Raw genomic sequence first — 14,410 nt, forward strand, 5'->3', positions numbered from 1 at the left:
ACAGATCATTTTTACAGCAAATGTTGCTGTGATCTACACGCGTAGAAAATAGATGAGACCCCAAAAGAGGAGCTGCTTGTCTCATGCACCTGAGACGCGCTGCTTTATACAGGGAACATAGTTATAATGGGCTCAATTTTAATACAAATTGAATTCAAATTTCAAATAGTATTTGAAGATTAAAAATAATAGGGAATTAAAGTAAAATGGGATTATAGAGGAAGATTGACAGCCCTAGTCGACACATGGAGGAGGCATCTAACTAGTTTTCTAGACGGCTCTACATTAAAATGAATCTGCCACAACTACAGCCAATCAGAGCGCAGGACGAAATGACCAGACTTACTAGTAGGTTTCTTCTGGTGAGAGATCATGTAGTGTGTGACGACTTGTCACCAGTCAGTCACGTATAGTGTGAATTGCACAGTGGTCCAACGACTGAAAATTGAGTCGTCTGAATATGGAAATATACGATGACAAATCACATAAATGTGGCCAGGCTAAAAGATAATGTGTGGATGGATCCTGACCGCACCAGACACATCAAAGCTCTCGCTCACCTCTCCTGGGATGAATGAAATTTGTGAATTTCAGTTCGGAGTACAAAGCCTCAGCAGCCCTGTTTACACAGTCCTCCTACCTAGATTTGTCTGAAAGGCTCTAAGAAGGAGCCGAGCACCTACACAGGCTGAGACGATGGCAGGGCAGAGGAGATGCTTTCTCTTCCTGCTCTTTTATTCCCTCTGTACTGCTCAACTAGACAAGAGGCGTACATAGAGATCCACACATAAACAAACTCATCCAGCACGCTGCGTTATTACCAACTAATAATGTGTAGGTCAACATTACATCTGCTTTACATTGTGTTAAGTTGTATAGTGAAAGGTTTTTGTGTGACAGTGTTGCCTTTAACTGACGGTTGGCCCTAATGCACCGCTGCAATTACCCTTCTCAAAACAACAGTAATAGACCTTCCTGCAGTAATTTGACATGGAATAGGAGGTAAACACAGGTCCTAGTGATCACATCCATCGAGTCTCTGTACCTAAACAAAGACGAAGCTTCATTAATGTCATTGCTAACATCTGTGTTTACCGACCATTTCATATCAAACTGGGTGCTGGGAAAAAATGTCCATTACACACAGAAACAACAATCATGAAACACGGAGTTCCAGGTGATACTCAGTCTTTCTGTAATGGCTTTAATAGGAGGCTTTAGGAACCTTCGACCTGAGCTGTTGTTGCTGCTGAGTGTCGTTAACAATGAGCCTCTGTACACTCACTTGCTCTCTGTTCAAAGTCCTAGAAAGCAGCGCACGTCATGTCTGTGGTGACCTAATTAGAGCAAATGGAAACGCAGCGAATGTAGCTCAATGATGTAATGATTTGTTTCATATATATTTCACATTACTGATGCTGATTTTGATGATGCTTGTCTAAAGCATATATAAACAGAAAGTATATAGCATACATTCAAAATGTGCCTATGATGATTTTAAAAATGATGGTGCAAAGGTAGACAGAAGATTCAGGTGCTTACAATCCAAACATGTACTTTGTCGATTTTTTAAACATGATAAAAAAGATCTGATTATTTTATTCATCTTTTGCATGTTAATTGTCAGATTTTAATGTTAAAAAATATATTGTTATGTTATATTAATTGATTCCACAGTAGTTATTTCCCTGCCTTGAAGAGACAGGTAATGGGAAAAGATGGGGGCTAAGACAACTGCCCTGGGTTACTCCTGTGCAGGAGCTTAAAAACTTGCGTAACTCAAATTTCAGCCTGTTGCATGAACTGTTCAGATACCCTGGGTCCTGACCTGAGTAAAGATGGCATCTCTATGTTTGAGTCCAGGTATTTGTTACCACTTGAGCTAATGAGCTGTTGCATTGTATAAAAACAAGTTAATTATTTCATCTCACTGCTCCCATGTTTCCTTTTGTTCTTCTACTCCCACATGTTTACAGACATCTTTAATCTGTATCGTAATATCATACGATTACATATTTTCGTGGGGAAAGAGAACAAATTGTAATTAGTTTGTAATCAGCAGGTCAAAATGGCAGCTACAGGAAGATTATATATGTGTGTGTTGCTGTTTTTTGGGGCATTTGCACACATCCATTCTGAATATTCTCTAAGGATTTTTGTGTGAGACCCAACAACACAGATATAGACGGAAAGCAGTGTTACAACAATAACTCAAACTGATTTAAAATGCACTTAGCACTTGAACACAGTTGACATTTCACTGTGTGTAACTGTGCTGGTCTTCTCCCATGTGAGTCTTATTCTACTGTTTATGACTAAGAATGCAAAGCTACCACAACCCTGGCTTGACTGGAGAAGTTATTCTAAAACTGAAAATAAATAAAAAAGTAGTTCAACTTTTTCCTGATTTGAAAGCTGCTCCCAGTGAGAGTTAATGCTAGTTTATCTGCAGTGTGGAAGCAAGTATGTATGATTGAATGTGTGTTTGTATGTAAGTAGAGATCATCTGTGTACGCATGATGCAACAAAGGATTGGACTTTCATCTACCCACACACTTGCATGTAAAACCTAATGGTCTAATAAGTGCATACCTACAGTATATGACAGCATAATGTTGGCAAACCTGTAATTCATACTCCAGACATGTATGGGGCAGTGGACAAAGGGGATGCATGTATAAAAATGTATTTTCCCTCCCCTTCCTTTTTACACAACCAAATTACAGTTGCTAGTGGCATTGCTATACTTCCATCTGCTGCACACAGATAAGACGGACGACTCTTGTCCCACTTAATCGACACAAGAGACACAGATTGTTTTTCCTCAGGTGGTTATGAATTTCATTTGCATTACCAAACCACAATTCCTGTGGAGACAAGGTTAATGCACCTTCACATTAACCTGTTTCAGTACATTCCCCAAACAACGGGCATGTGCACCAGACAGAAAGCACACAACTCATGCATGCAAATCCACACAATGCACAAGACAATGAGTAATAATATTTAAAATATCAAAGCGCAAACACACACAGAGCCCCACCTGGTTGAAAAACACAAAGCAGTTTTTCGAATAACTGTTTACACAATGGGTGTTATATTTCATATAGCTGTAATTTATATATTTATTATTGTATCTACTAAATTACATATGTGGCATTTTAAATTCTCCTTAAGGGGACAGCAAATGTGACCTGCAACATGGTGCTTGTAAATGTGACTTGTATTTCCAAATTTCCTTCTCTCATTTATGTAATTTGGTGGCCTGCTGTTTAATAAATAATATAAAGTAGAAATCAAAAAATAATCAAGTTGTTTACTTGTTATTTTGGGAAAAAGAGCCAAATATGTTGAGGGACAACTGCAATGGCCCTCAACAGAATGAAATATTCACATTCAAAATGTTCATACGTGGCTGGATTCCATTAAAACCTTTAAATCTAATGTGCAACACTAACACGATATCAAAAGAACTAACCTGATTATGTGGCTGTTGTCAGTAATTGAACACTAAAATGCAAGGTCACACAGACATCAGCAAAGAACCATTAAATGAATGCTAAGAACTCCTGAGGTTATGGATAAATGATGGTAAAATAGAGCCCACATGCAAGAGAATGTCTTATTGAAATCGAATTCAAATGTGATGGAAAGTTACACAACCCAGTCTTCATTCAATTACACTAAGAATGTGCAAATCCAAGGACGTTGAAGCAGTGAAAATTGTTTACTCTCGAATCCCTTTGAAATGGGTGCGGAGTGTGGAAACGTGTTGCCCGTGGCTGAACGCTTGTTTGACTACATTGAAAAAGCATTGGAATGGGTCAACTTTTGGTTTGGATCCTCAACTTTGCATCTTTGTGTTGCACAGGGTTACTCAAAGAATCCTCTAAATCCAAAGCTCTGAAGCAAAGTGTTTTCAGGTGTGATTGTAAAATCATTGCATAATATTTCATATGAAAATAACCGATACAATCAGTGAACATGAGAATATGTGTTTCAGTGAATCGTACCTTGGTCCAGTTGACCCTCTTCATCACAGCTTCAGGCTTGTAGGTCTTTTTGGGCTCCAGCCCATAAGGCAGCTTGACGACAGGTAATGATGGAGGTGGCAGAGGCCCACCTAGGCCCCCAAAGAAAGGCGGAGGAGGCGGGGGCCCACAACCTGGGGGTGGTGGAGGTCCTCCACCTGGAGGAGGAGGTGGCGGAGGTGGCGGTGGAATGCCTGCATGGCCGAAAAGAGGAGGAGGAGGAGGTGGAGGAGGAGGACATCCACCAGGTGGCGGTGGCGGAGGAGGTGGAGGAGGAGGAGGAGCTGCTGCACCCCCTGCTAGTGGAGGTGCTGCTCCTGACGCAGGTGGACCTGCTGCAATCTGCAAACAGAGGGTGGAAAGAATAATGATGACCTGCAGATAAATTGGTGGATCAATACAAACCTCAATCTTATGTCACTAAATATCTAAAGCTACTCTGAATAGGTCAAGCCCTCTGTCATTTCCATGATTTCACAAACTACAAGTATTAAGATCACAAGTTTATGAAACATTTCTGTGCACATATTTTCTGTCAGTCCTGCAGTTTGTTTTTATGTATTGTTCCCGATATATATATTTGAATTTGTCCTTTGAAGAAAAAAATATTATTAAAACTACATTATAAACTCAAGGTGGTGTCAAAAAGTCAAATTTGACACAGAAAGTCTGCTGCTGTCTGTTTGTTTATGTTTCCTTATTGGAGGCAAAGGTCATGTTTGTCATGAAATTCTACCGAAAACAAAATGCCGCTTAATTTAAAGAGCTTTTAATCAGACTAATGTGTTGTGTTCATTAAATCCCAGTATGTAAATAAATACTAGACTCGACTTTGGAGGAAAACCTGTAAACGACTGCTGTTCTAATTTGCTTTAACACAAAGATAAGAACATTGCTTTCCTATCAAGTCTTTGTCATGAGTTCTCACAGTGGCAGGCTATTAAACAGTAGACAGGGATGTAATTAGACCCGAGACTGATAAGACAAAGTCTTTCAGTCCTTTGACATGTCTGCACTATCACACCTGGTGCATACACAGGTCGTCTTTGATAGTGATAATGCTAAAATGAAAAATGTTTCAGAGAGAAAAAGTTATGCAAATACAACAATTACAGATACCCGAGCTTAGACAGGGCTTGATCCTCAGAGCTGATTAGGTGCCAGTTCTCACCAAAAAGCATTTCCACTTGCACATCTCATTTCTAAAACCAATTTCCCCACTGTGCTCATTTCCCTAGTCACTTGATTGTGTGCGTAAAATGTGATTGGCTTCATATTTAAAGACATTACGTAGTGTTTCATTACATAATGGCATTGGTGGATTGTTTATTAGGGCCAAAATTAAAAAGGTGTTGTGCAAGGAGCGTCTCATACAGATTGCCCCGGAGCCATTTAGTGAAAATCCACATTCGATGATTACATGTCTGTCAATCTCAAGCCCTCGTGGCCCATTTTCTCTTCAAAGATTAATATGAGGGAATGGAAGCAAATTAGCTGCTAAATTAGAGTGCTGGTTGTTTCCGTACTGAGGGGCCCTCCGAGTTTCAACCCCTCTCTCTGATCTCCCCAATAATAAAGCTTTGGGATGCAATACCAATGCCACTGGTATTTTCTCCCTCAGATATGAAAGCAAACACCCAATGAAATCCATAAACGGTAAAGTATATAAATGATTGAGTAATCAAAAGGATATATTTAATGACGATGGACATTTTAGAGTGAGTTCATCTGGGAAAGCATCGCACTCAGGGCCGTGTCTTACACCTATGCACGTGTATTATTTAGTGTCTTTACTGAACACACCCGTTCACAGAGTTGGGGAAAAGTAAGGGACAACTTTAGCAGTAATGACTCCAAACAACTGCTGGCAGACCATAGAGGAACTTTCAGGGGGAACTTTTCACCATTCTTCCTCACAGGACTGCTTCAGCTCAGGGATATTCTCAGGACGTCTGGTGAACCTTCCACTGGAGGTAATTCCACAGCCGCTCTGTTAGGCCAAGCTCAAGGCTCTGACAACTGGATTTGCTTTGTTTGAAGTCACTCTGCAGTAGATCTATTTCGATGTTTAGGGTCATTGTCCTGCTGTGTCACTTAATTTTCTCCTGAGCTTCAGCTGCAGACAGCTACCCCGACATTATCTTGTTAGACACTTGGATAATCTTTGGAATTAATTTCCCACTGAATTACTAGGAGCTGTCCGGGCTCAAATCATGACATCCCAGCTTCTGTACTTCAGCACTAGGAGGAAGTTTTCATGTTGGTTTGCGATGCCCAATTCATGCAGTATGTAGTACAGGCTGTTCTTTCCCAGCAATGCAACCTTAGTTTCATCAGCCCACACAACATTTTCCCAATAGTGTTGAGTGTCAAGATGGTCTTTGGCTAACTTCAGGCATTGTGATGTTTTCCTTGGGAGAACAGCAGCCTCCTGCCATGGAGACCATGACTGTTCAGTGATCTGTGCAAAGTCGACAGAGACGATTCCTTTAAGCCTCAATAGCAGCCACAATACTACATCACGTCTATTTAAACATTTGTCCAACTGTAGACTTTTTCACCCTAACATGAATAATATGATTCTTTTCTCTCTTTTTTGTTTGACACTATTCACATTGGCAGGTAACAAAGTCCAAAGGTTTGAGTGTTTCTTTATCGTTCCAGGTAAATGGAACACACACCTCCCGTCTTGCTTCATTGGTTAGACTCTAGGTTTGAAAACTGTTGAATCCAGTTAGCATTTGTAAATGTCATTGGCGGATAGGGGTTCACATACTTTTCCCACTAACTTAATGAAAGCTGGAATGATGTATTCAGTATGGACAAAAGTAGGTATTTGTCCGTTATTGTTATTCAGCTGAAGATATGACCATATTTTAGATAAATGTTGTATATAAATTAAGAAAATGCTTAAGGGTTAAACTACTTTATATTTCCACTGTAGGTAGGATATTGCATTAACATTTACCATATAAAAGTAACTGTGAATATGTGAGAACACGCACAAATAAATCTATCTATAGATACATATTGAAAGAAGAGAAATACTGTATTTACAAACTGCAGTATACAATGACATATGAGCTTTAAGATACCTGAATTAGTATCCTGTGTTGTTTTCTAATATGTACATGATCCAACATGTTTTAACTGTGTGTCTCTGGCCAGGTAGTGAATGTCCTTAAAATAATTTTTCCATCATGTGACTTTTGCAGAGCCCATCTGGAGCGGGATAAAATAAAATCTAACCAAATTAGATTCATAGTCTGCTGGACTCAATGAGGAGGTCAGCATGGAAGATAATCAACTCTGAACATTGTGTGATTAAATCTACGCCTCAATCTCATCTCTGATGGAGGAATTCAATCACAAAGTGTTTACTTAGGAAATTTGCATTTAACAAGCAATAATTGCGTTTAGTTAAAAACCTTGTACAGTTTCTCAAACCTTGGAACTGCTCCATTATTAAGCTTAACGGAATAATGGTCCTAGATACATAGACTTTTAAAGCATGTAATCGGTTTCTGTGAATGAGTCATTTCAAAAGATAAAGCATTGCATCAAGATGTGTATTGGAAATTAAGATAAGAGACATTGCTTGTCAGTTCACACAGAATGTCACTTCAACTTAGAGAAATTGAAGTTTAAAACATGCAGAGATAAGTTCCATCATCATTTTCTCGAACAAAAATATTTTGCAACACAACTCTTTTCCACATATGACTTTTTTCCAGGTGATAAAAAGTGAGGCTACATCCAGGGCCGTGCATGCAAAGAGGACACCCACCTTGGCTTCAGATTCCCTGATGAGTCTCTGAGCCTCTGTGAGCTTGTCTTTTTCATTAGTTAACTGTGCAGATACAACACAAACACACACACACACACACACAGGAACACACGTCACAGAAGACACATACGGAAGCAGAAAGGCAAAAGTGGGGGTGGGTTAGATAGACAGAGAAGAGAAGGAACACTAGTACACTACAACAGGTACAGATGCAAAACTCACACCGAACACAAACAAGGCAGGAAAGAGAATCAGGGGAAAGAGAATGTTCCTTACACATGAAAAATGGTAGGACAGCGTCATTTTCCCATTTTGTGTGAATGAGTTATTTGATGTGCAAAAGGTACAGTACTTTTACACCTAAAACAAGATGTAATCTATCTTCAAAAGAAAATCAGTGTAAAGCTCAGACGGCAGCATGAAAGGAACAAGGAGCAGCATCACTGACAGTTGGTGCACCTTCAAACCCTTTTTCCATTTTCCTGCCTTTTTCTTCTTTTTGGCATCGAAAAACACGTCCAACTTAACACTCTAAGATGTGTGATGGGCACCGATTTCACTGTGCAGCCTTTGTTTTAGAAATGCACGCATTTTGCTTTGATATTTCACTGAGTGCAACCTTGCCGAAAAGCATGGGAAAGGGAGCGTAATCCTCAGCCACTGAAATGAAAGATCTTTTCATGGAGTCATTCCTACAGACCACCTCTTACTATAGACTGTAGATAACTAAATATTTAATGGGTAAAATGGAAAAGGGGGATGAAAACCTTTAGTGGGGCGAGTTATAAAAGAGCTTTCATTTTGCAAGAATTTTTAGGGAAACAGAATTAAAGTGCAATATTTAAGGCAAAGGGAAGTTTTATTTTATCTTTCATCCTCTGGGATTAAAAGTTAGAAGTCTGTGAGGATTACATTTTCAAGACAAACCAGAGAGATCCACGGCTTCTATAGCACAGCACGGCCTGCTTCCTGAGTCCAGCTCTGCAAACCACCATTCACCATGACAGCGAATGTGTGCTTTTAGCTAAACAACTGAATTGGCTCTGTTTCATAACAGCAAAAAAAAAAAAAAAAGCACACGTTGTAACAGTGACTACATGGTGAGTTCCGCTGTCATTATCAGTTGAGTCAAATTTTATAATCAGCCACGATGGAAGGCAGCCTGGCAGGAAAAGAGAGAGAACATGGTGGACTACACCTACAGCTCCTCTTGGGGCCAAGCTGGGTCAGCTACAAGACCGCCAGGTTGTTAAAACCTATTAATGGGATGGCGCAGAGTGCTCCAATGTACCACTGCAGTGCTACATTATTCATCACATCCACAGCCAATTCAATGAATAACTTCCCTTTTTTTTTTGTGCCTAGTGTGGTTGCAAGCAAAGGTTTGGAGAAGGATGGATGATTTCCACTTGTTGTGATTTCTGTCCTTTGTTGATGTTTACAGGCAGAACCTCCACTCAAATCAATTGGGGGATAATCAAACAGACACATCAAACAGGCTGCTTGTTACAATGCCAAAGTTCCCAGAGAAAGACTCTCATTAAATGTGTTGGTTCACAAACAAGGTGAAAAGGAGCGACTCAGGCATGCGAGTGTTTTAATATCTAACAGGAATCCAGGCGGGGGAGATGAAAGGTTAGGGTTAGCTCCCACTTCATTCAAATTCAGCAAAACAGCGGTGACAAGACGGCGGCTTTGACGGACAAAGTGAATGTGTGTCCTCACAGCGATTTAAAGGTTCCACACTCTCAGAGTTAATGGCTTTCTACAGCACTGTGTCAAATGCGGATTAGGTTGCAAAACACACTCTTTCAGCCGAGTCTTCCTGAAGTGGCAGAATCACAACCGTCTGGGAGGATGACACTGTTGTTGTGTCGCATTGCTTCAGGAAGCAAATCTATGTTCAGTGTGAACGCCTGCCCCAAAAACAGGAGGTGATTCTAGATTGTTAATGCAACACTCACATATTTGAGAAGATCAACTCTTAACTAAAATTCAATTTAAAAGAAAGGTAGATAGTTAAGTTTATCTATGTTCAATAGTAAGTACTGCAATTACTTTATATACTGTAAATATGTTTTGTCGATATCCATAGGGGATATTTTTGTATTTGTTATGGCCACATTCATGCAGGTTTGAGTCAAACAAATGACATGTTCTCCTGTTGAGGTTCATGTCTGTTGATCTGCAGCTCTCCATCTATAATCGCTCTCTGAAGGAGCAGTCAGACAAACAGAGGAAGAGAGGGTTTGACTCTCCGGGGCTTCTCTGCTCCACACTATACCTGTTAATGCACCACAGTCAGTCAGTCTTCAAAAGACAGGGGCTGCCAGGGGAGGGTGAGGGGGAAGGTGTGTGATAGGGAAGAGCAACTTGGAAACAACGTAAAAAGCTCAAACAAAGAAAAAGAGGCCAAGCAAAGGTAACACAAGTCTGATGCACTTGTTTCTGACAGAGAGTGGAAGGAGAGAGCGACAGAAAAAGAGGACAAGCAGCTGGAGAAAGCGCGGAGAAGCTTTTCTGATGGTCTCATTAAAATGGGCAGGCAGTAATCGGGGACAAACGCAGGTAACAAGCGGCAACAGAGCACTCAGGAATACCAAAGAATGGTTGCAAGAGAACTGAGGCAACAGTAAAATACAACTCAGAAAACACCTGGGTGATGCTTGGAACACATTAGGTGCAATTCGTCAGACGGTGAGTGCTAATATAAGCAACCAGAGAGGAATGCTCGAAAGGAAAAGCAATTTCTAATATAGATGTAGCTATACCATCTTTCAATGGTGGTTTTATTAAATTCCCTAAGCATGGAGGCAAACTGCCCTTCTGTCCCAAGGCAGTGCTAAAGTGTTTGAAATTGGGTTAAGGGGGAAATAGCAGTCATTTTCTGAGCTCAAAATGGAGGGTTTTGCCTGGGAAAAAATGATGCGGAGGCCAGGAAAAGAAACGCAATCCATCTCTGTGATGATAGAATTACATAGGAAAAGCTTCAATAGAGCAATCTGCCCATATAAAGAGCTACAACTTAAGAAAGAGATTGACCCTTTATTAAATCAAATGTTCTTGCATGGAGGATAACTCCCATTTACAGCAGCATCACATGTGTAAGTGGAGCAGAAAGGTATCCTTCTGACCAAATCAGCCGTTTTTGAGTGGCGCCATTACTTTGCACAGCTAGGATTGGAAGCATTTTTTTTTGTCAAAAAGAAACTTTTATCAAATTGATTAAAAGTGTGTCTAGATATCGGATCTTTTACTTTCTTCCTTTTGATTCTTTTTTGGGAAACATACAGCATAAGAGATCTCTGGGGAAATGCACCGCTGTTTTGCAGAGCAGTGTTATTTCTCTTCATGGAGTTACCTGGGACTCCAGGGCCTGGATCTTCCCCTCCAACTCTTTGATTCTCTCTTCCTTCTTTTGAGACTCTGCCTGGGCCTCCTGCCGTGCACTGAACTCCTCATCAAACTGAAAGAAAAGAGACACAAGTATGTCTATGTGCAGATAACAAACATGAGCACACAGCTGTAAACACACACACACGCAGGTTGGTGAGCGGCAGGATGTCTCCAGAGAATGGCCACAGGGCGCATCAACAGACACCAAAAAACATGCTGTCTTACACTCTCTGGCCAATTTCTATTCATAGCCCTCATGGCCCTCGAGCCCTGTTGTCCTTTGTCTTTGTTTCAGGCCTGGCTTTCATGTATGTTGATGGATCTAACCTTTGCAGAAACCAAGCCATGTCACTACGATGATTTCACTGGCGCAGCGGGGTGTAGCAGGCTGGTGGGACAGGACTCTTAAGAAGAAAACATAGACAGGACCCCCCTGGTGTCACCAGGCAGTGACAGTGAGGCTCCTTGAGATAGATTTCAATATTACACACACTATGCTCAGGGTAAAGTCTTTCCTGGAATAAATAAAAAATGCTATGAATCAACAAAGGGTTAACTTGAACTACATTAAAAGAAAATGTAAGTTAAAGTGAGACATCCTTAAAGGGACACGTTGAATTGTAGAACTTGACCAAAACAGCCTGCACATAACTTAACTCTGTCATGACACTGTGCACAAATAAGTATACATCACAACATCGGCATTGATTCTTGTAATGCTGATACGGATCATGTAGCGTCACAGCCAGGTATTGATCAGGGCATGGCAGATCAATAGCTTGTCTGGGAGCTCTGAGGGAGAAAAAAAACGTTCCTGATGGGAGGCGGCCAACCAGAGGCGCTGCAGGAGTGATTAATGTCTCACCTTTTTGGAGAACTCGGCCGCTTTCTGCTCACTCTCGTCAACTTTGGCTTTATCCACACACTGATCTGGAAAAACAAGGCGGCAACGGTCACGAGACGCTTCAAAGTCGTATCTGGGTGAGAAGCTCCGCGCGTGAGATTTACACTTCGACCTGCGTCTTGTTTTCAAAGCACATTAGGGCAAGTGTGATCATTAATTCTATCTTTAAAAAAAACAGTCCATTAGGTGTTTACAACTTAAGATGGTCTTAAAAACCGTCATACATCAGGAGTGCCCTTCAGCACACCTAAGAATGCTAAGTGGGTTATGTGGAGGTTGTGTGTGGTGTGAACAAATATCAGCTAAAACTTAGAGGGTTGGACCAAATCAACTCTTTTACTTTGTTTTCTTCACTGTGTGCGTTTCAATTTATTCAGTTTTTCTTGATTATGTGATTTGGAATCACATGCAGATGAATTGTCTTCAGGACTGAGCAAGTGTAAATTATTGTTAGATCACACGTTAAGTGACACGAAAATGTGAAGAAAAAAAAAAACCAATCACGAATATATCCAATCGCAAGAATTTAACAAAGCACACCCCGGGAAGTTTTTGCAACAGCTGATCTTGGCAAAGTAAGTGAGAAACCCTATTTCATACTGCATCAGATCTCTGTGGATAGGTCTAGAAACTTTTAATGACCCTTTGTTGGCAAGTCAGAGACCTGTTAGTGACACAACACAGAGACACGCTGGTGTTATTTATTTCATTTCTCAGTTTGAATCTTTATTTTTCCCTTTAGTAATTCAGTGATAATAGATGTTCTCTGTATGATCCCAGGAACACAGCTGACAAATAGCCCGGCGAAGAAAAGCAAAGTTCGAAATGATGCTGAGTTTAGTCAAGTAGTATCTATCAGATATAATATACTGTTCATGAATAGGTGACCCCCCCATCTTATATGTCAAGCCACTGCAGGTGTTTGTCAGTGGAATCTGAGGGGGATCTGGGAGGATAATGAGAATAACTGCGAGGTATTTTAACCATATTTAACAATGTCAGTGGTGAGACACCTGCAGCAGATAGTCTGTAAATTTTAACTTTACGTATTTTTAAACACCATGAGTTAAATACATTAAAGTAAATATGGAGCCATTAAAAAAGTACCAGTCAGATGGGTGAAGTCGACGTCCAATCTTTTACTGTAGCCGAAGTCGGGGTCCATCCCGCTGCGATGCAGGACCACCTGAGACACGCATTCTTCTATCACCTTGTAGTACTGAGGCCTGACGGGTGAGGAAATATAAAGCAGAACAATTAGACAAGCCACCGAAAGATATGAGTGACACAAACTCTACAAGGCTAATTAACCACACATTATTCCCTTATCCAAGCTAGAGGTCACTAAATGCCAGACGAAAAAAGGTGCTGCGGGAGAAAATAGACACCCTATTAAATTTGATCACTTGCTTCACCCCCATCATGAAATATGCAGATTAATAGGCACACAGGATGCGGGTCTGTGTTCCTCTGTCCGTTTCAAGGTGACAGACAGTGGCCAAGGCTATGCTTGCCCTCTTGCCTAATTTGCAATCATCTTTGCCAATTAGAGCAACCATAAAAACTGAAATGTAAATCTAATCAGCGTAATGTGTGTAATTGAAAGCAAAATGACCGGGAAAACATGTCATCCAGTTAGGAGTGTGACTGAGAGCCTGGTGTTGCTGTGTGTGAATCAGCCCGGTCCTCCACACAGGTTGGTATGTGACCTTTTCTCAGTAACATTATCAACTTAAATTGCAAGTGACATTTAATAAATACACAGCCGGCTTAAGCTGAGCTCCAAACTGAGAAATCGTTATTTTCTAAGAATGACATTGACGGACAGTTTGTTTAAATATGCAAAATAAACAACTAGTTTTCATTTGTATTTCTCTTAAGAGCGAAGATGCATTTAAACTGAGATGATAGATGTGGAAATTTGACCCTTGAGGATTCTCTTGAACGATGCCTAACAAATTATCCAAGAAAAAATTCCCTAAACTGGGAACAACAAACTCCACGTGGGCGCGACCAACTAATTGTTCCAATTTGCTTAATGGCAAGGCAATTCTGGTGCAGGGCTGTGAAGTCTGCAAAAGCGGGATGAATACATTACCAGTAGGAGGAATACAGTATCAGCCGCTGGAATAGGGACAGCTTTCTGATTCGACAGCAGCTTTTTAAATAGCAAACCGTCTCCTCGAGAGCGCGCAGTCAATCGCACAAATATACAGTGCAACACTGCAGGTATGATTCCACTGGCAGCTGAATTTACACAAAATCATTCTTGTATATTAGAAAGCATTGACA

At 40.6% G+C, this 14,410-nt stretch overlaps 1 protein-coding gene across 7 annotated transcripts in view; it reads right to left on the minus strand.

Annotated features, from left to right (window-relative positions):
- The window catches only part of diaph2 (diaphanous-related formin 2), a 337,820-nt gene that overhangs the window by 201,477 nt on the left and 121,933 nt on the right, over positions 1 to 14,410 (minus strand). For 6 of the 7 annotated variants that reach the window (XM_034597177.1, XM_034597173.1, XM_034597175.1 and 3 more), the window contains exons 15-19: positions 13,226 to 13,344; positions 12,080 to 12,144; positions 11,180 to 11,284; positions 7,819 to 7,881; positions 4,014 to 4,373 (exon numbers count right to left, since the gene is read on the minus strand). In XM_034597177.1, the coding sequence (XP_034453068.1) occupies positions 4,014 to 4,373; positions 7,819 to 7,881; positions 11,180 to 11,284; positions 12,080 to 12,144; positions 13,226 to 13,344 (712 nt within the window). The remainder of the gene's footprint in view (positions 1 to 4,013; positions 4,374 to 7,818; positions 7,882 to 11,179; positions 11,285 to 12,079; positions 12,145 to 13,225; positions 13,345 to 14,410) is intronic. The other variant, XM_034597176.1, reaches the window with a different exon arrangement.

Source organism: Hippoglossus hippoglossus, chromosome 10 (genome assembly GCF_009819705.1).
Source record: "Hippoglossus hippoglossus isolate fHipHip1 chromosome 10, fHipHip1.pri, whole genome shotgun sequence".
NCBI classification, from domain to species: Eukaryota; Metazoa; Chordata; class Actinopteri; order Pleuronectiformes; family Pleuronectidae; genus Hippoglossus; species Hippoglossus hippoglossus.